The sequence below is a fragment of the Tenrec ecaudatus genome, chromosome 6 (genome assembly GCF_050624435.1).
Source record: "Tenrec ecaudatus isolate mTenEca1 chromosome 6, mTenEca1.hap1, whole genome shotgun sequence".
In the NCBI taxonomy this organism is placed as follows: Eukaryota; Metazoa; Chordata; class Mammalia; order Afrosoricida; family Tenrecidae; genus Tenrec; species Tenrec ecaudatus.
In genome coordinates, this window is record NC_134535.1 from 133003974 (window position 1) to 133030508 (window position 26535).

Sequence of the window (26535 nt, forward strand, 5' to 3'; positions counted from 1 at the left end):
CCTTTGCTGTTTAAAAAATTAGAGTTATCTTAACATTAAAAAATTAATGTCATTGTAATTTGCTTACATTCTTCCAAAGTTTTTCTAATGTATACATTTATATACACTTGGTTTTTTGCTTCATAAGAACTTATGAGGGAGCATCAAAAAGTTTATAGGCAAATGAAATTAAGATAATGGAATTTTCCCATGAGCTTTTAAAGGCCCCCTGTGTCATTGACTATTTCCATAAAGTATGTATTTTCACAGTGGTTTATATTTAATCCAGTTTCAAAGCTTAATAGATGTTCTTCTTTTGCTGAGCTTATTTATTCTCAGTGTTTACTGAATAAATTATTAATTTCCCCATTGGCTTATTTCTTTTGGGGATTCCTCAGGACAAAATTATTGGGTCCAAATTATGGAATGTTATTCCTGTCCCCAAACTTCTATACAGAGAGACTGAGCTCAATTATCTTGCATCCAGCAATGTAGTAACATCCCGTTTTTGCCTATAGTGACGGAGTCTGTTTTGTTTTTTTGCTCATTTCATGCAAATTGTGATATCTTCAACTTGCTTCATTTCTTTAATGAAGTTATGCAATTTTACAGATAATGATTTATTTTCTGAAATTCCCTGTCAAATTTTAATTACATTTCTTACCTGTAAAGAGAATCTGCATACAGTATCTATGTTGAGCTGACAGATTCTGTGTTTAAGTTGAGTAGTGATGCATGTCATATCTATGTTTGCCTTTTGGGTTATTTTCTTGTTGATACTGTTCATTAATTTACTCAGTAAACTTTTCCTTCCCTTTTTTTGAAGCTCCCTAATGTGCTTGCTTTATAATTTCAAGCCTGTTTTTCATTTATGTCCAGTCTTCAAATTTATGAATGTATGTAAAAAAATATTACTACAAAATCACAGAACCTTTTATTAAACATAAATATCAAAATGTGACCCAATAGCTTCTCTGCATCTTAGGTCTGTATTTTTTGAAAGATGATGTTTTCATCTCTAGCCCTAACCCACTAACACACTGCCCTTCAGTCAATTTCAACTCATAGCAACCTTAGTGCTGACAAAGAGCATTGAAAATCCACGGACTGCCAAAAGAACAAACAGATCTATCTAGAAAGAAGTTCATGGCAAATGTTTATTAGAAGCAAGGATGGGGAGACATGTATCAGGAGAAACCAGTCCCTGGAAAAGGACATCATACTTGGTAAAGCAGAAAACTCACTGCCAACTCGTAGAGTGGATTCTGATTTCTACCCCAACACCTACAACCCTCTAGGACAGAGCAGAACTGCCCCGGGGGTGTGCCAGCCTCTAACTCTCTAAGGGATGTGAAAGCCTCAGCTTTCCCCCGCAGCATAGCTGGTGGTTTCAAACTGCTGACGTGGCAGGTAGCAGCCCAACGTATTTGGCCACAAGACCCTGGCCATTTGAGGAACAAAAAGAAACATAAAGGACCCGTGTCAGGGCTGTAGGATAGGTAGTGTAAAGTTTCCCGACTACATTCTCTTAGGATAGCCCTTGCGCACTCTCAAACAACGAGCAAGTCCATTGCGGTGGTGGGGAGAAATTTCTCTAGATAACCTTCCTGACCTGTCACCCATGCAGTTTTTTCTTGGAACTTCTTCCTAATAAGTCTTCATGATGAACTTTTGTCTTTTTGAGAAAATCAAGACTCCTTTTCCAAACCTTCTGAGCTGACCCCTCTGCCTTGAGTTGACCAGACCCAGCATATTTCCTTGGAAGCCGTTGTTTTACAACTGAAACTTGCTCTCAAGATTGTATTGGCAAGTTCAAGAATTGTCCTTGCTTTTGGTTCATTCCATAAAATCATCCACATTAGTTTTGATCTTGCTTAAATTACTGATGGAAAGATTAGTTCTTTGAGCTAGCTGGTATTCATACAATGCATTGGACACCCTTAGAGTCAAAAGCTTCCTGAGTCTAAGATGTTTGGCTTAAAATTGAAAATGCTACCCCACTTAAGACTCCCAACCCCAGTAGCATTGTATCAGTGGTGATTAATTCTACGTCTTTTCCCACCCATTTTTGAACTTCAGCCACAGTTTATTTGTTGAGGTTGATATTCTACCCTCTCTTGGCTCATCTTTCAGGTCTTCATGGCCTACTAAACATGCTTGTTCTAGAAATCATTGTTTTAAAATGGGGTGATGTGAGGCTAGGCATAGTATTCCTGTAAACTTTTGCAACACTTCAGTGATTTGGGAAAACGTCCATTTAACTTTCATTAAACATTTTTTTATCTTAGCTCTGACTTCAACATAGTTTTTTCTATTGCACAAAAATTTTCTTCCTAATTTTTTGAAGGTACCTTATGGAGGTTCAGTATATTGTGGAGAGAACTTGTCTGTAGCTATCCACTGATTGTAGAGAAATGTTTATCCATGTGTGGGTTTAGGCCAAGCAAAACATGTCTCTAATCAGTGGGTCGCTGCAGACAAGTGCTCACAGTAATACACTTGTCTGAACTCAGTAATATACTTGTCTTAATCTGCATAGGATACCTTCAAAATAAAGAAAAGAATCAAAGAAGAGGATACTCTTGTGCTGCAGGATGAAAGTGACAGTGATGTCCGAGTTCAGATCTGTTCCTGTGAAGACTTGCTGTCTCAGAGACGCAAGGGAATCGTTCTGCTCTGTCCTGTCAGGTTGCTGTGGGTCATGATCAGCCCAGTGGCAGTGGATTTGGAATTTTTAGAATGAGTTTACTGTGAGAGTTTGGTTTTATAGCATATTCAGTCAGTCAGCACCAGCCCAAAGGTATGTTCATTTCTTTTTTAAAATTATATCTTTATTAATTCCTCAGTATGTTAAAAATGAATGCTATCGGGAATAAAATGTTTACATCTGTAACAACAGCTGTTCATAGGGTTGGACTATGTTATCAGTGTAATTTAGAAAATACGCGAGATTACAGGCTAAGCCTATAGAAGGGAGCACCATTTCATTGAGAGAGAACCTGTTTAATTTTCCTAATAGCATTCTGTGAGAAATGTACTGAGTGGGATTTCACTTAGAGCAGTGGTTTTCATTCCAGGACAGTTTGCACGTGACATTTGGCAATGTTTAGAGACGCTTTTAGTTGACCTTTCTTGGGTATGCTGTCGGCCCCCAGCACGGGAGGTCCGATTTAGTTGTGCATTGTGACCTGCAGAACTGCCACCCACGACAGAGATTGCTTCAGGCCAAAATAGGAGTAAAGCTGGGGTTTGGAATCCCAGTGGAGGGCCTTTCAGTGCCAGTTGTTTGTTCAAAATATTACCGTGACTACAGTTGTCTTTATTAGTTTTGCAAAATTATAAGACACATGATACCACTAAAACCAGTCCTGTTTTATGTAAAATTTTATAGTGGCACTGGATTATGTAACACTGCTTAGATACATGCTTCTCTGGTGTTATAATTCGATGTCAAACTGTACTGGAATTGTGATAAGTGAGTAGTTTCCCTAGCTTTTGCCTCAGTTAGAGCTTTTGGGAATAAAACTCCAGATTGGCGTTAATGTGCCAGTTTGAAGGTTTTTTTGTGTTAATAGTTACAAAAAGACAGTGTCCTAACAGTATTTCATTTGTTTGTCACAATGCGGTAATTAAATCTCTTTGGTTCTGTTTTCTTCGTTTCAATAGAATAGTACAGAAAATTTATTAGTATCTTTTTATTTTAGATTTTCTTATCACCACAAAAAAAATTTGGATATATGAGTATGTTTAGATCATCAGTTGATGTTTTCTTCCTATGGTTATTCTTTTTCACTTAATTTTTCTTCATGTTTTAAAATATTTCTACTTTTATATGTGGTAGTAGTAGTAATCAGAAACATAGTGAATTTATTTCTGTTTTGAGAAAGAAGTGCCATATATCCATTATTCAAAAAACAAAAACAAAACTAACACTGAGTTGATCCAATCCAGAGGGACCCTTATAGCATTTTCAGGCTGTAAATATTTACAGGAGCAAACAGCCGTATCTCTCTCCTTCGGAGGAGGTGGTGGGTTTGAACCACCGACCTTGCAGTTAGCAATGAAAAGTTTACGTAACAGTGTCACTGGGGATATTCATAGCTACCCCGAAAACCAAACTCATTGCTATCAAGTCGACGCCAACTCATAGAGACCCTACAGGACGGGGTAGAACTGCCCCTGTGAGTTTCCAAGACTAATTGCAGGATAGAAAGCCCATCTTTCTTCCTTGGAACAACTGGTAGTTTGAACTGTCAACCTTGTGTATCACAGCCCAGCACATAACCACTGTGCCATCGGGGCTCCTATATTAATGACACTAGGATTTAAATACATAATCTTTAACATGTTATAAAAGAAGCCATTTATGTTTAATATTTTGAACTTTGTTAAATAATGAATATTTAATTTTTATCTGATGCCATCTTGACATCACAGGGTCAATTCCATTGTTAATAACCACATTGTAAATCTGTTTTCTTTTGTTTATGAGGATTAAGACTTAGTTTAAACTAGATGATTTATTTTTACTTCTTACTATCCGGTGACTTTCAGAGTTGCTGGTACAGTTCCCCAATGGCTTAATTCTTTTAGGTAGAAGTTATAGTGAGACAGAAAGCTACTACTTTTTTGTTTTACTTTTATTTTGAAACAATAATTTTTTAAAGGTACACAAAGCATACGAGGGTACCAAAAGAAAACTGGATTCCCCACTCCAAGCTATGTATTAAATTTTTTTTTACAAAGCAACCGTATCACCTTCAAAGTACTCTCCATTACACTTAATACATTTGTCAAATCAGTGATTCCATTCTTGGAAATATTTTTCAAACTCATCTGTTTGGATGGCTGACAGCACCTCCCTCCTTTTTGTTTTTTTGTGTTTTGTTTTTTCTTGTCAAATAGCTATCCTTTCATCATGTCCCTCTTCATCTATAGAAACAAAAAGAAGTCACTTGGAGTGAGGTCAGGTCAGTCCAGTGGGTGGGGCAAGAGAGGCATGCTGTTTTTGCCAAAAATTGGCACACTGAAATGGCTATGTGAGCAGGTGCATTGTGGTGGCAAAACCAATCCTCTGTCAGCCACAAATCAGCCCCTTTTTGTCGTACACTGTTACGCTATCTTTTCAGAACTTCTAAATAGAAAGCTTGATTAACAGTCTGACCTGGTGGAATGAACTCCAGATGCATTCTGAGTTGACATTTTCTCCCGTTCAGGAAGCTGATGGACTTCCAGAACGAGGTTGTCATCTATCAACATTTCACCTCTTTTGAAATGAGTAAGCTCGTGTACTTGTTTTCCCACAGCGCTGTCCTTGTAAGCTGTGTTCAACATCACAACAGTTTCTGCAGCATTTTTCCTGAGCAGGAAACAAAATTTCACAGCCACATGCTGCTCTCTTAAATCAGCCATCGCAAAAAACGAGTTTTGAGCAAAACTGCTTTTACGAAAAGATTCACTGTGACCAGAGAGAACCTTCTTAGGCTACGGCACTGGGTGCGCTCACTCAGAGCAGGTTGTTTGATGCTCGCCTAGTGGGGAACATGTGTACTATGCAAGCTCCGCTCCACTCAGCACAATTCTGGTTTTTTTAGGGCTACCCCCTTGTACACGTAATGAAATAACGTAATGTGATCATCTCAAGAAATTAGAATTATCACTAATATCGCAACAGTTTTAAGTGTGTTCCTTCCAAATCGTCCCTTCTTTTCCCTTCCCTCCAGCAGAAGTGAATATTATGACTTCATGGTTCATTGCTTTTCTTTATCTCTGCATATACTAAATAAAAAGTATAGTTTAGTTTTGCATATTTACATAAATAGAAACATAACTGTATTCTTTTGTATGATCTTTCATGACTTTGTTCCACCTCATGTGTGAGGCAGTATTTGCTCATTCATTGTCCTTGCTGCTCTACTTTTTTTACTCCAGATTTCATATTTTATCTTGAGAATGTTTTGAAAAGACAACTCATTTCTTTCCAATTTCTCATTTTTTTAAATAATTCCACTCTAACCAAAACTATTTCTTTTTGGCAGAAAGTAAGTCTGGAAGTAACTTGTTATTCTGTTCTTTGTTCTTGGCTGAAGGCATTAAAAGTGTTTCAGAGAGATTAAGCACATTCTTTATATATGAAATAAAAATGATACCTGAAAAATTGATGATTATCTAGGGATCCCAAACTTCCAAACACATTACCCACATATTTCATGACTTTAGTCGTGGACTGCTCTGCTTTAGATGTCACATGACCACGTGACTGTGTCAGATCTTACTATGAGCTGCTGTAGCAGCTGTCGTTCTTGGAGTGTCACACGGACTGTCCTTCAAAAACTTCATTGGGAAACTTTCTCTACCTTCCAACCCCGATCTTGCACCTGCAGATTTCTTTGCATTCCCAAAGCACAGAGAACACTGGAAAGGGACACGGTTTGAATCTCGTGAGGATGAAGACAACCTGCCTTCTGATGTGGCGCAAATCGAAGAGCACTGAATTCTTTGGAGAGGAGCTGAGAGATGGAAATCCTGCCTTTAGAAGTTTACAGACACCGATGAAGGCTATATCGACAAACTAAGAGATTCGCATTTTCATTTTTTGTTTGACATTTTAATTTTGTGGCAATACTCTTCACTTATTTTGCTACACAGAATGGGAAGAGTATTTTCATAGTCTTTTTAGAAAGCTATGGATCTTCTTTGTGATACTTAACCAGAACTTGACAAGGGATTCGAGGCCATAGAATGTATAGTCTGGAAACGCTGTGGAGCAGCTCTGCGCTCTCCCACAGGCTTGCTGTGATGGGGGAATTGTTGTTTAGTGGCAGTGGTTGGTTGGTCGGTTTTGAGGGTTAATACAATGTGAAATCTGAAACCTTGTCAATGAACTTTTGTACTGTTATGTTAAAATCTACTTGGTCAGTCGTGTACTTACAATAGATCTTTTTATCCATACTGATTAAAAAAAATAATTTATTAATCTTCTGAAATATATTAGTTTACCAGCTATGTAGATCTTCTTCTAAATATCGGTGTATTTTATTCTGTGATATAAAACCAACCGTGAATATCATCATAGACCTCATTAGGAAAATCTCTAAAGTATTAGGAAGGTGTCACATTTCTGGTATCAGATTACACAAAAATAATTTTTGCTCGATAGCCCGCGTTTTATCATTGGCAGTGAATGGTATCAATTGTTTTCCTTGATGTGTGATAGGCTCAGTAGGGTCATTAAAAAAAAAAAACTTAATCCAACTAGACCTGAGTACGTACATTGGTACAGATAGGAACTGGAAACACAGAGAATCCAGGACAGATGAACCCTTCAGGACCAGTGGTGAGAGTGGAGATACTGGGAGGGTGGAGGGAAGGTGGGGTAGAAAGGGGGAACTGATTAGAGGGATCTACATATAACCTCCTCCCTGGGGCACAGACAACAGAAAAGTGGGTGAAGGGAGATATTTCACAGTGTAAGACATGACAAAATAATAATTTATAAATTATCAAGGGTTCATGCGAGAGGGGGGAAATGAGGAGCTCATACCAAGGACTCAAGTAGAAAGAAAATGTTTTAAGATGATGAGGGCAACGAATGTACAAATGTCCTTCACACAATTGATGTATGTATGGATTGTGATAAGAGTTATATGAGCCCCCCCCCCAAATGGTTTAAACAAACAAACAAATAATCCTTAATATTCAAATTTGAAAATGTGGCTATTTCCCTTAAGGAATGGGTATTGTAATCAACACTTTCCTTCTCTAGTATAGGACTGGCCAGTAGGAAGTCTTAAGTCTTACATATACCTGTAACATGCTGAGTGATACTAAAGACAGAGAGGCAGAAACTGCCTTAAATATTAACTGAAAGGCCTTCTGGGTAGCGAAGTACTGATCTTTCATTGGTCTTTTCAAGGAATCAACATTTGTACATATGAGAAATCACCTTGATTCAAACATTTTTTAAATCACTTTATTGGGGCTCATACAACTCTTATCACAATCCATACATACATCACTTGTGTACTGCCCCCTAACTGGCTTGTCTCCTCCTCATGACCCTTCTGTAAGGGGATGTCCAGTTGCCAACAGATGGGCTTTGGGTCTCCACAGTCCCACTCATTCACAATGATATGATTTTATTTTTGTTTTTTGATGCTGGATACCTGATCCCTTCGACACCTCGTGATCACACAGACTGGTGTGCTTTTTCCATGTGGACTTTATTGCTTCTGAGCTTGATGGCCGCTTGTTTACCTTCAAGCCTTTAAGACCCCAGATGCTATATCTTTTGACAGCCAGGCACCATCAGCTTTCTTCACCACATTTGCTTATGTATCCATTTTGTCTTAAGAGATTGTGTCGAGAAGGTGAGCATCATGGGATGCCAGTTTAATATAACAAAGTGTTCTTACATTGAGGGAGTGCTTGAGTGTAGGCCCAATGTCTATCTGCTACCTTAACACTCAACCTATACATATATGCATATAGGTCTATTTCCCCATCCTCACATATAAATATATTTACCTATGTGCATGCCTTTATTTAGACCTCTATAAATGTCCTTTGCCTCCTACTTCTTTCCTCCATTTCCTTTCACCTTCCTCTTGTTCCACTATCATGTTCCACCTTCATTTGGGTTTCAGCAATTCATCTCGGTTACATTACCCTTGGTCACGCCCTACCAGGCCTCCTACACCCTCCTCACCACTGATTTGGATCACTTGTTCCCTTGTCCCTTGGTTTGTCAACACCACTTCCTTTCCCTCCACCTCTCCATCTCCTATGTTCCCCCCTGAACCATAGGTCCCATTGATTTCTCCTCCAGATTGTTCATCCAGCTTTTCTCCTCCAGATTGTTCACACAGCCTATCTTTTTTAGACACCTGCAGAGATAATAACATGCACAAAAACAAGACAGAGCAAAACCAAGCAACAAAAGAAAACAAAACAAGCCAATGACAAAAAAAACTCAACAAGACAGAAAAGCTTGTAGTTAGTTCAAGGTCTGTTTGTTGGCCTTTAGGAATGTTTTCTGGTCGAGTCTGTGGGGCACCAAGCCCTGGCCCCAAAGTCTATTTTTGGTATTCCCTGGGGACTTCCTTGCTCTGTTCCCCTTGCTGTTCTGTTCCACGCCCTTAGTGTTTTGCCTCAGAGTGTTGGGATCAGATCGGGCTGAATTCCCACACTGTGTCTCCAGTGCTGTCCCCTGTAGGGTCAGTGAGGGATGTCTTGTCGTATAGTGGGGCCGGCCATATGGTCTTCTCTGTAGATTGGCTCCTCTTAGTAGGAATATCGTCCTCAAGGCTTGGTGGGCCAGGATGTGCTCCACACTCTCTTCCTCTCCCTGAGCTGTAGATTCAGTGCTGTCCTCTGAAATAAATTCTTCTGGGGGGAAGGGTAGGTTCTTGGGATTGGGGCCGGCCCCTCAGACCTCTCCACTGGTTCCCTACTCCATGCCGGCATGGCTCAAACATTTTAAAGCTTATAATATAAATGGGCATTAAGAGGGAGAAAGAAAAAGGAATTGATTAAACTGAGGAAAGAAGTAATATATATATGAATATGAAATGAAAATAGATGACAAGGTTTCCATGAAACTTTAAGGGGCATATGACAAAGGTGGCAGATGAAATCCAAAGGGACAGGATATACTTTTAACAAATGTGCTGAAACAATTGGGTGACAGTTTGAAAATGGTAAAATAATGTCTACACATTCCACTGTACATAAAGTTCTGAATGACTTGGTCTTAAAAAATATATGATCGAAACCATCAAAGCATTAAGAGATAACAGAAGCGTATTTCGATTGAACCATGATCGGCAGAAAGGTGACTGAAAATCCAGAGGCAATAAAAAAAAGGATTATAAATTGGATTGCATGCATTTTTGAGGAAACTGCATCCCTGAAAACACCAAGAGAGTCAATTCACAGCTGACAAACTGGGAGAGCCCATGCCATAGGCATAATGCTTCCATTACCTATAAAAAACTTACTAATACCTCCATTGCGTAAATACTTCCTAGTATCTCAATTACATAAAAAACTTATTCATACCGCCATTTCATTAAAAAATTTGTTTTTTACATAAAACTCTTACTAAGGGAGAGGAGACTAAACGTAGCTGATAGCAAAAGGGGAAAACAGACACTGACAACTCACCATCAAAGATACTAAAATGATTTCAAGCAAAGGAAAATGTGTGCATTTGCTCAGTATTAGATATAAATGAAAAGAATGCTGATATAGCATTTCTTTCATAGTAGATTGATAAAAATTCAAAACATATGACAACACAGTCTGCTCATGAGGTGGTAGCTTGTGGGAATACATTGCTTGTGGGAATGAAATTAATTACAATTCTTCTAAGGGAAAAGTTGGCAACAGCTAACAAAACTACATATATAGTTACATTGTAACCCAGCTCTCTCACATCTGGTGGCTTACTGTGAGTTGTAATCAACAGCTGCACAAGAACAGCAGCAACAAACAACAAATCACACTCCTAGTAAAGCATCCTGAAGATACAGTTATGACTATTCTAAAGTACAGGCCAGACCATGCATTTCAGCATTGTTTGTAATTTCAAAATAGCAGAAATGCCTCAGGAGAGTAGTTGACTCAGCTGTGGTACATCTGTACAGTGGAGCAGAGCCAGCTTGAAAATGGGAAAGAGTTCTAATGAACTCATTATGGAATTATTTGTAGTGACAGAGGGGAAAGGTATAATCTGTACTAGTGTACCCTTTATTGTAAGAAAAGGAGGGCGTATAAGAAAATACTTATCTGCTTTTTGATAAGAGAAATATAGTAAGGATGAAGAAGCTGAATAGTTACCAGGTGCTAAGGAAAGAGATGGAAACCCCCTTAAAAACAAAACTACACTGTCCTTTTGACTTAGAGTGACCGGTGGTAGGGTTTCCAAAGCTGTTCAAGTTTATAGGGACAGATAACTTACCTTTCTTCCACAGAGCAGTTGGTGAGTTGAACCCTCAACCTTGCAGTTAATCCTCACCAGTCCAGCGCTGCCCGACATTACCACCAAGGCTCCTAAGACATGGAAAGGAAGGGGGAATGGGATAGGGTACTTGGGGTAAGGAGAAAGTGAGGCTTTCCGTGAGAAAAACGCTCCATAGCGCCAGCTCTTAGAACCATTGCACCATATCACACATCCTGAAAAATACTGAGAACTAACCAGGGTACGGGGGAAGCACATAAAGGAATGGAAATACTAAACTGTTTTATGAATAATGAATCGCCCTCATGAGAATGGGAGAAGAGAACTGATTCTAGGAGCTTTGGAAACCTGACCTTCCCAGGCTAAATCAACTCTCATTCTGGCAGGAGGCTCTGTGGCAATACTGATGTCAAAATTGACAATAGTGATAGACTTGAGAGGCTCAAAAGGAAACAAACAAAAATAAGGTTTGAGAGATTTTTAAGCAGATTTGAAATGTGGACACTGAAGGAGAGGGACGAATCAAGGATAAAGATGATTCCTTGCTGGAGAAAGGGACACGTCAGTTTCAACATGTGAGATATACAAGGAAGATGGCAAACTGCCAGCGGGATGTGCACATCTGAAGTTTAGAGAAGTCTGGGGTAGCTAGAGACTGTGTGGAGGCGTCAGCCCAAACATTTAAGTCCGTAGGAATAATCATACAAGGAATAATTGTCATACAAGGAGAACATCTGGAGTGCACATGAGAGTAGAGGTCAGGATCTTCAGCATTTCGAGATCAGGTGGAGTGGGAGAAGGGAGGCTAAAATGAGGAGATCCGCTAGGGTATCAGAGGTAAAGGCAAGTCCGGTGTAGCCACTGGTGAAGTTCTGCCCCGACCTGTAGGGTCACGAGGAGTTGGAATCGACTCAATGGCAGTGAGCTTGGAGCTTGGACTCAATGGCAGTGAGCAACATGAGGCACGAGAGATGCTTTCTGGCCAAGCGAGTAATCTGACTGACATCAGTGTGGCTGACAGGCTGATAGTGGTGGCAGCAGCGTCAGTGCTATTTTCATACTTTACTATGACAGTGTCTCTTCTGTTTATAATCTGCTTTCAATTTTGCTCAGTCTTATGCTTTCCTTACTCAAAAAGTTAAGCCTTACATTATTTTCTGTCTCACAGAGACCCATAGGACAGCCTCTCCGCCCCCCCTGCCCCCACAAAGTTTCCAAGGCTATGCTCTGAACAGAAGCTGATTGCCACATTGTTCGTTTTCTTATGGACTCAAACGGCTAATCTTTTAGTTACCGATCAAAGTGCTTAGTCACTGCACCCCCAGGACTCCTCTCCTATCCTGTAGACTCATCAACTTCAATTCTGAAAACGTTTTGTTAGTATTTGATAAAGGCTATCTTTTACTTCAATTCTTTCAATTGGATTTCTGAATCGTCTGTTGTTACCTATGGTTAATTGTATTGAGCGCCTATCCTGGACTCGGTGCTAAGTGCTGTGAGAATGAAGAGATAAAGAATTGCCCAGGAAGATAATATGCTTATTGTAGTTGTCGTCTGTGTGTGGTGGCCATGTCAAAGGAGGATGTGCTAAAGTACAATTCATAACTAATTGCTGTAGGGTCAAGTAAAATGAGAATCCCAGCAATAGGAGTCTCTTAGAAACATTATATGAAAATACAATCTCAGCCAGTTTGACTGATGATGATTTGGGGTTTTAGAAACCCCTACGATTGAATACGTGCTCATAGTTTAAGGTCCAGCTCAAATACTTCCTCTCTAAATCCTCATAGTTAAGTACAGCCCTCTGTTGTACTTTCACAGAAATTTGTTCACTCACTGATGTGGGGGCTGAATTTTATCTTGCCTATTTTGTATAGGAGCCCTGGTAGTGGTTGTGCATTGCGCAGCAAATAGCCAAATAGACAGTTCGAAACCAGCCGCTCCCCTTAAAAGCTAGTGTCTCGAAAACTCGAAGGGACAATTCTGTTCTGTGTTTTAGGCTCACTATGAGTTGACATCAACTGGATGGCAGTGAGTTTGTTCTTTTTGTTTTGTTTTATCTTGTCTGAGTCTATTTCCCCTTTATGCTTGAGTTTTGGGATCATATCTTTGCCCTTGGTTTTAATTGGTTCTCCATCAGTGTTAATTGATTTAACAGTACGAATAGATGTAGCATTGGGCTGCTAACCAGGAGGTCAGCAGTTTGATACCACCCAGTGCTCCAAGGATGACTAGGCTATCTACTCTCCTAAAGAGTTACAGTCTTAGAAACCCACAGGGGCAATTCTCCCCTGTCCTGTGGAGTTGCTGTGAGTCAGAATCAACTCGATGGCCATGAGTATTTTGACAGTAGATGTCAAGAACTATCCGTCATAAGCATCTAACCTGGCTGTTGGAATCTCCTATCAACCAAACCTTTCAAGTGTTGCTCTGAGCGCCTACTGAGGTGAGATACGCATGCCTGCTGTATTCAAGGATGGTTGATAGTGTCAGGAATCCTTAAACATGATTTACTACTGCTTTCCTGTATCCATCAGCTGGTAGTTGGAAATCAGTCTGGGCTTTCTTCTTCCCTAAACCATTACCATCTTGGAAGCCACAGGGGGTCTTCATGAGTCGGGGGCAGTAAGTTGGTTTGGTTCCTAATCAGTGCTTTTCTCCCTCTGCAGAACTTTTTTCTATAGATTTTCAATTTTGCCATCTAAAGACTTTGGTTTAAAGTTAGTCTTGGCTTGTGAACCTCTTCCCTATTTTAATTTTTTTGTTATGCATAGTTTCTCCAGCCTGTGTGTTTAATTATGTAAACTTTATATGTTTCTATGCATAACTTCATAATTTGTCTGTGTGCTTTTTTTATTTCCTGTCCTGATGAGCCATATGGTTAAGGGCTACTTTAAAATTGTTTATTTTCCACCTTTTAGAACTTTATTTTAAAAGTGGGCAGTGTAACTATTTTTTAGTAAAAGTTTTTTAAGAATTAAATTTAGTTACTATAAATTAAAAAGAAAATCTTGAATGATGATACTACATTCATCATCCTAATAAGTACTCTAAAATCTCGCAGGTTACTTTTAAAGAGTAACCTTTCATGCATTTCATGAAAGGAAATACCATCTTCCCTTAGTTGAGTATATTTGCTTTATATCTCTTTGAACTTATGAATCTTTGAACTTAAATGTGACAAAGCCATGAGTTTTAATTGCATTCTAGCAAGGCACTGAAAAGTCTAGAGCAAAAGGGGTCTCCTATCACTAATGGGTTAGGGCTTTGTTTTTAGTATATTTGTAACAAAGTATCTGGAGTTTAACCTTGGTGGAAAACTGTCAGAGAGATTAATGGGGCTGCTGACAGCTTGCTGCTGCCCTTTGAGACAGCTCTCCTGAGATTCGCAAACAGTAAGAAGAAAGCGCAAGGGAAAGAAGAGAGAGAGAGACAGAGAGAGAGAACAGCCTTATATATATTTAGGCATACCCTCTTAGATGCAGAATAATTTGTGCTTTACATGAAATTTTGATCTACTTTTTAAAGTTTCTTGCTTTGTAATAGAGATATTTTTCCTTTTTGAAATTATGAGTACTTACCTTCATTTCCAGTTGACCATGGGATAAATAAGAATATCTACTATTTGTAGTCCCCTGGAAAGCAGATGAAATTAAACATGGAAAGTCTGTTCAGGTGAAGCACCTACTCAGATTGTGGGCAGGTGCCCAGTGGTTTAAAGCTTTCGGCTCAAATTGTACTTAGAGAAAAATTGTAAAAAGCTCTCAAAACAATTTTTAAGGTATGTTTCAATATTTGAAATATGCTCTGTAAATACTCTTCCCTCTGGTAACAATTCAGTTACAGGTGATAGCCAATGAAATTTATGACTACTGTCTGTTCGGTAGTTGAAAAACCATCTCCGAAAATAGCTACCTGTGCTATTAGGAGTCAGCCTTCCCTAGTGGTTTTGGTTTCACTCGATGATTTCTCATTAGACGGGATTGATGGTTTTCTAGAAATTAATCTCTCAGCTCCCAGAGAATTAATGTTTGGGCACACTCACCTTTTTTACAAACAGTGTTTTTAAGGTATATAATAACCTGTACATATTTAAATTGCACTATTTACACATTTTGATATATTTATATAATCATGAAATCAACCAAGGAGAGGCATTACAAGACAGAGTGACAATATAAATGTTTCCTGATTTCTTATGTTTTCAGGAGCTTAATGCATTTGTTAGATACATTTTTTACTAGTACACATGACTGTGTATAGATGTACTAAACGAATAGCATGGGTCCTTTCTATAATTCAAAGCCATACTTAATTTTAGCAATGGAAGAGTAGCTATAGGTTCTGAAGCTCTGTAGACTATCAAGGAACAGTTAACAGCTTTTTGTAGAGGACAAATAAATAAAATGTGTGCGGGGGGGGGAGCTAAAAAAGAAATTAATTGTATTCAAATTAATTTTTTACTGGTAAAAGTTAAATTTACTCTTTTAAATAAAAGAGAAGGCAGTATTATAAAGAATAGTAAAATTATTACTCATGGAAATGTTCCCCCTCTCTCTGCTTCCCTTTTCATCCCTGATTTTTTATTTTTACATTTCTTTAGGATTAAAAAAAATCATTTTATTGGGGGGCTCTTAGAACTCTTATCACAATCCATACATACATCCATTGTGTCAAGCACATTTGTACATTCGTTGCTCTCATCATTCTCAAAACATTTGCTCTCCACTTAAGTGCTTGGTATCAGCTTCTCATTTTTCCCTTCCTTCTTCCGTCTTCGGTCCCCCCATGAACCCTTGATAATTTGTAAATTATTATTTTGTCATATCTTAACACTGTCCAGTGTCTCCCTTCACCCACTTTTCTGCTGTCCGTCCTCCAGGGATGATGTTATATGTAGATCTTTGGGGAAAAAATTCAATAGTGTCTTTAAAATATGTTGCATTGTAATACGATTACCGCCAGAGAAAACAAATAAGCAAACTATAAAATAAAGTTGCAAACAAGAACAGCAAAGTAATACATAGCAGTTATCTTTGAGTGTGGGATAATGATCTTTGTTCTACTTTTCTGAGTTTTCCAACTTTCATATAATGAACATATAGTACCTTTTGAATGTTGTTTTTTGAAGACAAAAGTGTATTTTAAATGAGGATCTGATGACTTCTGCATTTTTCTTAGGAAAAAAATCGGTCTCGTATTTCATACTGTGTTAATAATCTTGATTTACTAAGTTCCCCTTTACCAGCGTTTCCCATATTTACTGACGGACATTTTCAGTGTTTCACCCAGAAAGCCAATAGTCTTTATCCACAATAGTCTTTAGCTATTCATGCCCTTCAAATCTTTAATCCCACAATCCTTTCTGTGACTACCTGAGGAACTTTGAAAGAACGTTGGATTGATCCAGTGTGTAAACTCAGGCTGTTTCTGACAGTGGAGCATAGCCCTATTCTAAGGGAGCATTTGTCTATATCCTTTGAGCTACTTCGAAGACCAGCTCCCATAAAATGAAATGTAATTAAGGATGTATTTGAGACTGAAAGTCTTAAAAATATACTACTGAATCTCAGCTCAGTAAGATGAGCGCTATAATCTTTCCCTGTGTTCTGTTGTGGGAACTTGTTGGTGTGCCTCTGAAAGGTGAAGTTTCCAAAAAGATTCACTTTACTTCTCAAATGGAGCAGAAGCAGACTGGCATCATTCCTTCCCCAGGACCTCAAAAGCACAGGGCAACTTCATGTGGGCTGCAGTCCTTGTTGACTGCTTTAGGTAAAAGATCATCTTTGACAATTTTGGTAAAGACTGAGAATATGTGCTTGTCCCATTTGTGTGCATTCCATAGCTACAGAAACTGTCTCCTTTAAAATTAAGTCAACTCCATCCCTTGCCCATGTTTCTGGTGCCCAGCTACCAGAATTTTCAAGACAAGAACCTGACCAGTCTATATAGAAGAGGTGTTCCCGACAGTCTGTAAAAGTTGCTTATTTAGGTAAAGCATGATTGTGTATACTTATGTTTTTATTTCTGCATCTGATGTGTTTTGATTTTAGTATATATGTGTGTATATATATATATTCCTGGTCTAAATGGTTTTAGTTTTAAATTTTTTAATAAATTGTTTGGGGAATCTTACAGCTCTTCTAACAATCCGTACATCAGTTGTATCAAGAACATTTGTACATATGTTGCCATCAACATTTCCAAAACATTTCCTTTCTACTGGAACCTTTGATATCAGTTCCCTGTTTTCGCTCTCCCCGACCTTGATTTTAGTTTTTAATATGGAAGTTATAGTCAAACTCTACTCTAATGTGGGAGAAAATATTTCAAGGGCTTTAAAGAGAATGGAGATTTGAATTATCTTTTACGTTTAACCCAGAGCATTTCTTTTATAGTAAAAGTAGTTGGTGAGTACCTAGATTTTGTCTCTGAATTAGGCTAGTTTTCTTTTCTTAAAATTGATTTCATTGGTGCATCTGGCTTCAGTTTTTGTCCCACTACGGGTCTGAGCAGTTGGTAATTGAATTCTAGCATATTGAATGATTTTAATGAAATCTAAGGCATGTGTATGCATGATTGGAGGATGGAGAAGAGGGTGGAAGGATAAGCAGTGGGATTGAGGCTAATGCAGAATTACCATCTTTCTTCTATTAACGATGGTTAGAGACAGTTAATATTAATTAATGTTCTTCAGAACATGTTAAAGTCCACTGTAAGTGTTTATTCCAAATTAACAGCCTCTGTCCCTGGTAGAATGTATGTTCTGTTGATCTCACAACCAGCTACAGGTTGAGATGTATCCCCATTTTGTGGAAGTTCTCTAAGGTCTAACATTTGCATTTTATGCATGTTTGGGTACCATGCAATTTTAAGAAAGTCCCACAGCAAAAGCTGTATCTTTGTTGTAAAGGTCTTGTTATCTCAATGTGTACTTTTCTCTTCTCACAGCATTTTGACTTCATTGATAATACAGTTTTCTTATACTGGAACGACACTGTTGGGTGCTATGGTAACAATCTTCTAATATGCTCCTCAATCAACTTTAGCTTATGGTGGAAACTACCACATGCTCTTCTCTAGTCCTCCATTGTTATTAGTTGAGTCACTTCCAACTCGTGGCAACTTCATGTACAGAAGATCAAAGCATTAATCAGTTCTGCTCCGCTGGTATGTTTGAGTCCATTGTTGAGACTAATGTGTAGTGCCTTCCTAGGGGACTCATGGCTTCTAATAATCTATTTGAGAGTGTTCTGTTGTGATCCTTAAGATTTCCAGTGACTAATTTTTAAAATTAGATCTCCAGGTCTTTCTTCCTAGTCTGCCTTAGTCTAAAAGCTCTACTGAAACCCATCTACTGTAGGTGGCCCTAGTAATACATGAACTACTAGTGACAGCGTTGAACATCATGCCAACACGTAAGGACACCACAGTACAGCTAACAGGAGGGTTGTAGACTGGTGATAGGAGACAGCAAAAGTGATGGTGTGTGACTTCTGAAGCTGGTTCATAAGAGATATTGCTGTTTCTGTCTTGCTCTTTTGGAACACATGCTAGCTGCCATGTTATAGCAGCAGGAAGACAGTCCTTGATTCGCCAGAGACCTCTTGCCAATAGCTAGCACCACCTTGCCAACCAGGTAAATGAAAGTGGGTCATCTAGGCCTACACAGATTTCAGAAGTTTGCAGCCTGGCTGCCATTCCTGACCACAGCTCCACAGGAGACCTCAGGATCAGCACTGTGTGACTAAGCTGGATTTGAATTCCTACCCCACAGAGACTGCGAGATTCTGAAAGTTCACAGGAGTTTTAGACTGCTAAATTTGGAGGTAATTTGTTACCTAACAAAAAACAACTAATACCAGTACTTGGTCATAGACATTAGAGTGATTTGCTATTTATGTTGGGGGGGGGGGCTGGTTTCCCTCCTAAATCCACAGTTTGATTCTCTTTGTTGGCAAAAGAGTAAATGCTATTCAAATTTATTTTCTTAATGTTAGCATTATGGTAATTTTCATGGTTGAGTACAGGTAGAACTTTTGGCTATATGTGTCAAAAGTACTATCACCTTGTTGGTTCATATTGGCTTACTGATGGGACACAAGCTAAATGTAGCCTTTAATAGATACATTTTAAATATAAAATTGCTCTAGGCAGTGCAATGAAAATACAATATAACCAGGTAAGGGAATCAGTGAAATTCATTTTAATGTAGTTTACTAAGTCCAATATATTTAGAATATCATTTCAAAATCTACGCAACATAATTATTTGAACTATTTTGCATTCTTTTTTATACTAAGTCTTAGAAACCTAGTATGTATTTATAACTGTATTGTTTGGACTGGGCAAAAAAGTCTTAGGTAGCCACATTTGGCTAGCAGCTATTATCTTGGAGGGCCAGATATATTTTTAGTGAAGAAATGAAGACTTTTAAGGCAGTAGTAAGTCAGGTATGCATGTAAACGGCAGGAATGCTTTTCTCAAACCCAGATGGGATGTGTCTCACCTGAACTTTAATCTCTTAGCTACATATAGTTCCATAAATCAACCTCCTACTTCTCAGATACTTTAGACCTCTCAAGCCTGTACTTATCTCAAGCATAGAATGGATTGAGCATATCAGAGGTTCTGTGTAGAATTCACCAAGATCACAGACTCATAATGATCACTGCTTCATGGTTTACCCTGAATACTGGTGAATGTAGACTTCTTTGGAAAGAGAAGATAGTGTTTAGAAATAAAAGGACATGTTCAGGGTCTGCGACTGTATCTTCATTTGATCTCATTATTCCAGTCACCAAGAAGCCTGGGATTCAGGCTTAGTTGCACCAGCTGGGATCCGAGCCCCGTGTATCAAGTCTGTAGCATTCCATGAGTTTTTAAGAATAGTACTTCATCAACTGACATCTTTTTGGCTCTTGTATATTCAAGGAAGGTGGTGGTAACTGTTGCTTCATCTCTGAAAGTTTAGACATGCATGGAACAGATACGTTTTCCTCATGCTTCCAATAAAAATATGACATTTATGTCAATTTAGGGCATGCAGTTTTGTTTCGTGTTGTTTTTGCCACCTGAATTATTTTTTGCCAATTGAATTCTGTGTCAGATTTTATTACCAGAGTCAGATAAAAGCCTTGGGGGGGGGGCAGGTAAGAGGGTGGGTAGGGAGGAAATAGTTTGCACAGGGAAAGGGATCGGGAATAATTTTGTAAACTCTTGCTTTTGTCTCATTTCGGACATCTGCCATTTGGGTTATTTAAGCTTTAGGACTCTTCAGGATTAAAATAACCACAAGCTTGAGTGTACCATATTTTTAAAAGTCCCTTTTTTAAAGGTGTCCATATTAGGGTTACCCCTAATTACCAAAAGATTTGAAAAGAAGTTCTCAGCATAATTCTGACACTATTCTTACAAATTATTGCAGACATTCACAGGACTTTTGAATTAAAAGCTGAAAGGTAACTTGCCCTTCATACCGCTGCGACTCAATCAGATGTCTTTCTTTAGCACTGTCTGGAACGGTGTTTGCCTAGACTTCCTCTCTTTTCTTCTTTCCCCCCTCAAACGTGCAGTCGTAAAGAAAGCCGTGTGTGGGACTCTCTGACGCTCGCGTCTCTCAGCTGATTGTTCCTTGTGTGCCCTTTCCCTTCCCTACTTGGAGACACTTTTCTGTTCGAGGAGCTTTTTGCGGTCTCTGTCCAGTTGGAGCCTCCTGTAACTGCCTTGCTGGGGAGAGGGCCCACGTGGACAGTGGTGCGTTGGCTGGATCTCGCTGCACCCGTCTGCTGGAGATGACGCATTACTTTTCCATTTACTGACCTTTGTAGGGTCCTCACACAACCTGAACTTCATCATCCTTCCGGATGAGTGTGAATCATACATTGTATTTCTGTCTCCATTCCTTGGAAAGAGGGGAAAACAATCGTCCTGGGAATGCGGGAAGGTGCATCGGGATGCCTTTTCCGGGTTTTGTCCCAGTTGGAAGTCGCAAAGGGATTGGATTTCATTTTGGCTGCTACTCCTTCAGCAATGGCCTCAAAAGGGAAAAAGAGTTAAAAGTTGTTTCTGGTTTCATAAGTGAATCCCTTTCCCCTTAATGCATTGTTAACTCATATGCTTGGAGTATCAGTATCTGAAATAATCACCCCATTTGTTAATAGTCACCTGTCTCACTCTTAGGAGCCGAGATGGTGCTGTGGGATGAACATTGGGCTGCTCAAAACAAGGTCCTTGGTTCAAACACACCACCTGCTCCGCAGGAGAAAGATGAGGCTCTCTGTTCCCACAAAAATCGACATTCTCAAAAACCCTGTAGAGCAGTGGTTCTGAACTTTCCTAACACCGCGACCCTTTACTACAGTTCCTCGTGTTGTGGTGACCCCAGCCATAACATTGTTTTCATTGCTATTTCATCACTGTCATCTTGCTATGGTTATGAATCAGGCACCCCCTGTGAAAGGGTCATTTGACAGCCCCCAGATTGAGAACCGCTGCTGTATTGGGTCACTGTGAGCTGGAATCACTTTGAGGCTGTGGGTGTGGTTGATTGGGAATCTTCCTCTTAGAAGCCCTTGTGTGGTGCAGATGATTCCCATGCTCAGTCCCTACCCAAAAGCTGGGAGGCTGGAGTCCACCCAGAGGCTCCCTGGAAGAAAGACAGGGTGATCTGCTTGGAAAAGTAACATGCACAGCATCTAGCTGAGTGTCACTGAACACCCTTGGGCTTGCCATGAGGAGGAATTGACTGGAGGTGAGCTGCTGAAGTGTGGACTGGGTACCTCATTTTATCTAACTCTGGCTCCTGTGCCCTAAGACAGCCACTTGTGGTAGTTTCTTTTACATTGATTTCATCTTTCTAAATGACTTTCCTATATTGTTTTGATCTCTTCCCTGTCTGGGCATTATCTGGTGATAAAAATCAGACAGTGAGAAATCAGCCCCTTTGTACATTTCTCCATTTCCATCTTTTTTATATAGTTTATCAATGTTTATATTATTGTACCTGAGGCACAGAGTATATATGCACTCTAATTACAACTCCATTTCGTTTTTCTGGCTAGTAATAATAACCGTGAGTGTTTTGCTTAATTTGTTATTTGCACAGTCATCACCTGTTTATTCCCAAATGTGTTGCTGGAGCGGTGCAAAATTCCTCCCCGTCATCCTCTAGAGTCTCCTCAACTTATGTCTGCATCAGCCTGCCACTGGAAACCATTTCCTGTGTTTCCATCATCTCCTCTCCCTTATCTTCTTTGCTTGATGTCACCCACAGGGTCCCTTCCCCATCATGGGTGACAGCCCTTCCCTCTACATCTAAGGCCTTCCTTTTTCTAGGTTTACGTCTTTATTATAGAACATGTCCCTGTTTGTTCCCGAGAGTCTGCGATGTAAGGTACCATTTTTGAGCCTACACTTGAACCTCCTCCTTGACTCATACCTTTGATAGCATTTTTCCTTTGAGTTTTAGAGGCATTCCTCTATTGTCTTCTGGTTTCCCACGTTGCCAATGAACTCTCTAATTCATTTGATTTTTGATCCTCTGTAGCTGACCACTTTTGTCCTTTCTAAAGGCTTTTAATATTCTACATGTGTGCTTTGTTTTGAATAGAGGACCCATACTGTGCATATTAGTAAGTACAGAAGACTATTTTCAATCTTCATTGAAAGTACTCGGAAAACAAAGAAGAATTATACATGTGACCTGGCAGTGTGTTTGAGAGACCATTGTTTCTAGAGCTGTTTGCTTCTTGTGCTGCCTCTTTCTTTTTCTTCTTTTAATAAGAGATCCAAAGTGTAGGTTAATACAAAGGAAACTTCCTTGGTTACCCTTATCGAGCACTAATCTACCACTAAAATTGCAAAAGCAAAATTGGAACAAAATTTTACAGAATAGATGGGTTTTCTGATGAAAGTGATGGGGGTATTTGCTATTTTATGTGACTGCCCTGATTAAATAGAATTTTCCTAGAGCAGATGGTTCCCGACTTTGTTTTTCAGATGGAGGTGTTATGCCATTTATAGTATCAGAATATGATCATTTAACAGTCCTCTCCGTTTATGTGTAATTCCTCTTGGCTCTTATTCTTATTCCTTACCACGGAAAGAGTTGTAAGGCAGGCTCTATCATTACAGCCATATTTTCCATGAAATGGTGTGCTCAGGTTTGCCGCTAGTGGAGGTGGCCTTCCTTTTGAAAACTTGCACTGATCTTCCACATGATAACAAACTGCCAATCATCCTCCCTCTGGTAAAAGGGTTTTTTTTAAATTTCCTGATAAATTTGCAAAGGTATTGTAATTGCGTGTCTGCGAAGTTATCTGGAACAACTGTTTCATCTGCAACCAAAGTTTTGGATCAGGATAACAGAAGCCTCTCAGGAGACACCCAGAAGAGCTCTAGAGGGAAAGATAATGTGAGACTGGACAAAAACATAATACTGAGCCGTTCATAGCCGGCTAACACAGTGTTTCTTTTTGCTTAAAACAAAGTGATTGCACTTTAATTCCGTGTTTCTACAAGTATTGTCATTCACTAGAGGATTTGAGAAGGCTGAGTGAGCTTATCCTCGCAACTGCCACTTTCCTGATAATCCTTTTGTTGTGTTTTGTTTTCCTTGAGTCAGAAGGAATCACCGAGGCCCTGTTTTTCCTGGCATCATTCCTTGGCTTTCTGCTCAGCATCTGTTGTAGAAACATCCCTGTACTCTGCAGCCCTTGGCAAGTCAACTGGAAGCATGAAGATTTTGACAGAGAGCATTTTTTTTGTCTAGCAAAATGGCCCTGCATGAAACAGATCCTCACTTAAGGGGCTAGATCAGAGTGTATTATAGCATTGTATCTCTGAAGAATGAAGACTTTCCTGGGCTTGCAAAGGGACGAGACCTGCCTCATCAAAATGTGACATTCTTTTTCTAAGTCATTTCTAAGTGAGGCAAAAGAGAGAGGCAGCTATTGATATCCTTATTAGGAAGAATGCTAAATATTAAATGCTGTTTATCCAAAGCTGGGAGAGAAAAACCTGACTCATCTCTGACAGAGAGCAAGTTCTAGATTCTTGAGGTCCAAGTTTTCAAATGGCTTTCTTTTACTTTGCAGGTAATAAAACTTAACTGCAATGTAATGAAATGAGAGGGGCAGAGATAGAAGACAAAGGTCCTTTGCTCACCGTAAGATTCTGAAAGTTGCGTCACCCTTGGTTTTACCTTTAATAGGCAAAAAGCTGGGACATTATTCTTGATTGTGTTTTTACAATAATTTAAAGAGACGGTGCTTAGAAAGATCCATTTAATCCAGTTCTTCATCCTACTTGAAATTGACTTTGTTCTTATTAAAGGTCTCTCCTATCATATACTCCCTTAAAGTCTTGTGGGGTTTTGTTTATCGTTCAGACAGAAAGCCATGTTCAAGATCCCATATTTTTTAAGCTTCTATGAAGAAAAACATCAGCGTCAATTAGACTGGTATGGTTAATTAAATTGTTCTTAGTCAAAACAGCCACTTGGATCCAGCTACAATTTTTAGTGTTCTTGTATGAGATTAAGGAAAGACTTCAATTTCTTGAAATCATCAAGACACATCACCTTCTGTTTCATTTCTTTAAAAAAAAAAAAAAAAAGAATCCACTTGCCAGCATTCGGTGAAGAATGTCACGTAAAAGGTCACGCTGTTTATTTTGTCATCTGGGTTTGACTTTGCAGCCTACCGGCTGTTTTGGTTTGAGTCTGGATACAGACAGAGGCGTCATCAAAGCTGACTAAGCACCAATTAAGAAAGCGGTTCAAAAACAGTTTTGTGTGTGTTCCATAATCTCTCCCTTGCGGCTTGCGCTCTCTAATGCAACCCATTTTATTCCTTCCATCACAGATCTGCCTGGCTTCACTAACTTGACTCTCTGCTCTCCGTAATAACGCTGCTGCAACTTCCTCTACACCTCTTCTTTCCTGGTTTTATTCTTTCTTCTTTGAAGGTAGCTCTTTTGCCTTGCCTTACTTCCGAAAGGCAGAACATTTAGTAAGCAAATGGACCTTTCTTGGTAAACAGGCTCTCCCTGGATTGACTAAGTCGTCTGCCTCACCTAGTCTCCCATCGCTTTCCAGGGCAGCCTACGTAAGAAGGATGACAGGATTGAAGAGCTGGAGGAAGCACTAAGAGAAAGCGTGCAGATAACTGCAGAGCGGGAAATGGTGCTCGCACAAGAGGAATCTGCCAGGACCAATGCTGAGAAACAGGTCTGGATTTTACATAGTTACTGGTGACGATGCTGGGTAAACAAGAGGTAAAACCAAACCAGTATAGCGTAGGGAAACTCGATATAGTGTAAATTTATAGGGGTTCCAAGGCATTTCATCAAGTGTAAGTATTCTGATTTTAATAAAAATGGAAATATAATTGCAGGAGACTGATCACTGACTCATGTTTCAGAGGGTCTCGCCATTAATAACTGAGAGCTGGTTTCATCCATGTACTTTGTAACATATGCTCCAGGAGCACAATGGGTTAAGCATTGATCTGCTAACCTCGAAAGGCCTGTGAAACAATTGTACTCTGTCCTGAAAGATCACTATGTTTTGGAATTGACGTGAGGGTACCGGGTTATTATGATCATGTGTCTACTGAAGTGGAACGTGTCTGCTTGTTACAAGTCTGGGCACAGCCCTGATTTTAAATGGAATGAAAAGTGTAAACATTCCTGGCTCAAAGATGTTCATTTCTAGTAGAAAGTAGTTTCATTATTTTTCTACACTACCTTTTAAAAAGGACAAGTAAGGCTGTAAGGAGTCAAGGTTAATAGCAAGGATGAGGCTCTAGCTAACGTGACACCGGAGTGCTCCTGAGTTGCTGCTATTTGTGACATACATCTTACATATTTTTAGTTACAGTTGGTTTGAAATGGGTGAAGTAGGTATTTTCATTTCTGTTTTTAAAAAAATCTTGTTTGACGGTAGAATAGCTTCCGATGAGAGATGTGAATAGATTATGAGAGGTGTGCAGCAGCGGGTGCTTGTGAACAGCTGACCTTGTGGTTAGCAGCCCAGCACAAACCCTCTTCTCCACCAGGGCTTGTTTGAATAGTAAGAAAGAACAGTACATTTTCAAATCAGACTAAAGATAATGTGTACCAAAAGGATTCCCTTCATAGCTGTGTTAGATGCAAATAGAGGGTTCATTTGATGTCAAGTACAAAAAAGACAAACTGACATTTATTAGGAAACTTAAGATTGAGTTTTGGGGGGTGTTTTGTTGTTGTTTGTTTGTTTTGCCTATATTTGCATACAATTAAATATAGTGGGGGGGGCATGGAAAAAGGAGCCCTGGTGGAGCAGTGGGCCCCTCACTATGCAGGAGAAAGACCAGGCAGTCTGCTCCCATCAAGATTTCCCACAAGCAGTTCTCCTCCGCCCTGCAGGGCCCTTGATTGGAAAGGTCTCCACAGCAGTGGATGTGGTTTGAGGTATAGCTGTGTGGGAGAACTTCAGAGAAGGGAGGGCGAGATCATTTCAAGGTGGGAGAGAGTTTCCTTTATCTTGAGTTCACCCTTCCTATATTCGTGCTCTTTTTTGGCAAAATGATTCCCTCCCCCCACCAATTTTTTTT

The 26535-nt window shown here is 39.4% G+C and overlaps 1 protein-coding gene across 8 annotated transcripts in view; it reads left to right on the forward strand.

Moving 5' to 3' along the window:
* Positions 1-26535, forward strand: part of ERC1 (ELKS/RAB6-interacting/CAST family member 1) — a 479183-nt gene that overhangs the window by 230325 nt on the left and 222323 nt on the right. For 5 of the 8 annotated variants that reach the window (XM_075552242.1, XM_075552247.1, XM_075552243.1 and 2 more), the window contains one exon: positions 25038-25169. The exons of the other annotated variants lie outside the window; for them this stretch is intronic. In XM_075552242.1, the coding sequence (XP_075408357.1) occupies positions 25038-25169 (132 nt within the window). The remainder of the gene's footprint in view (positions 1-25037; positions 25170-26535) is intronic. 8 annotated transcript variants of the gene reach the window in all.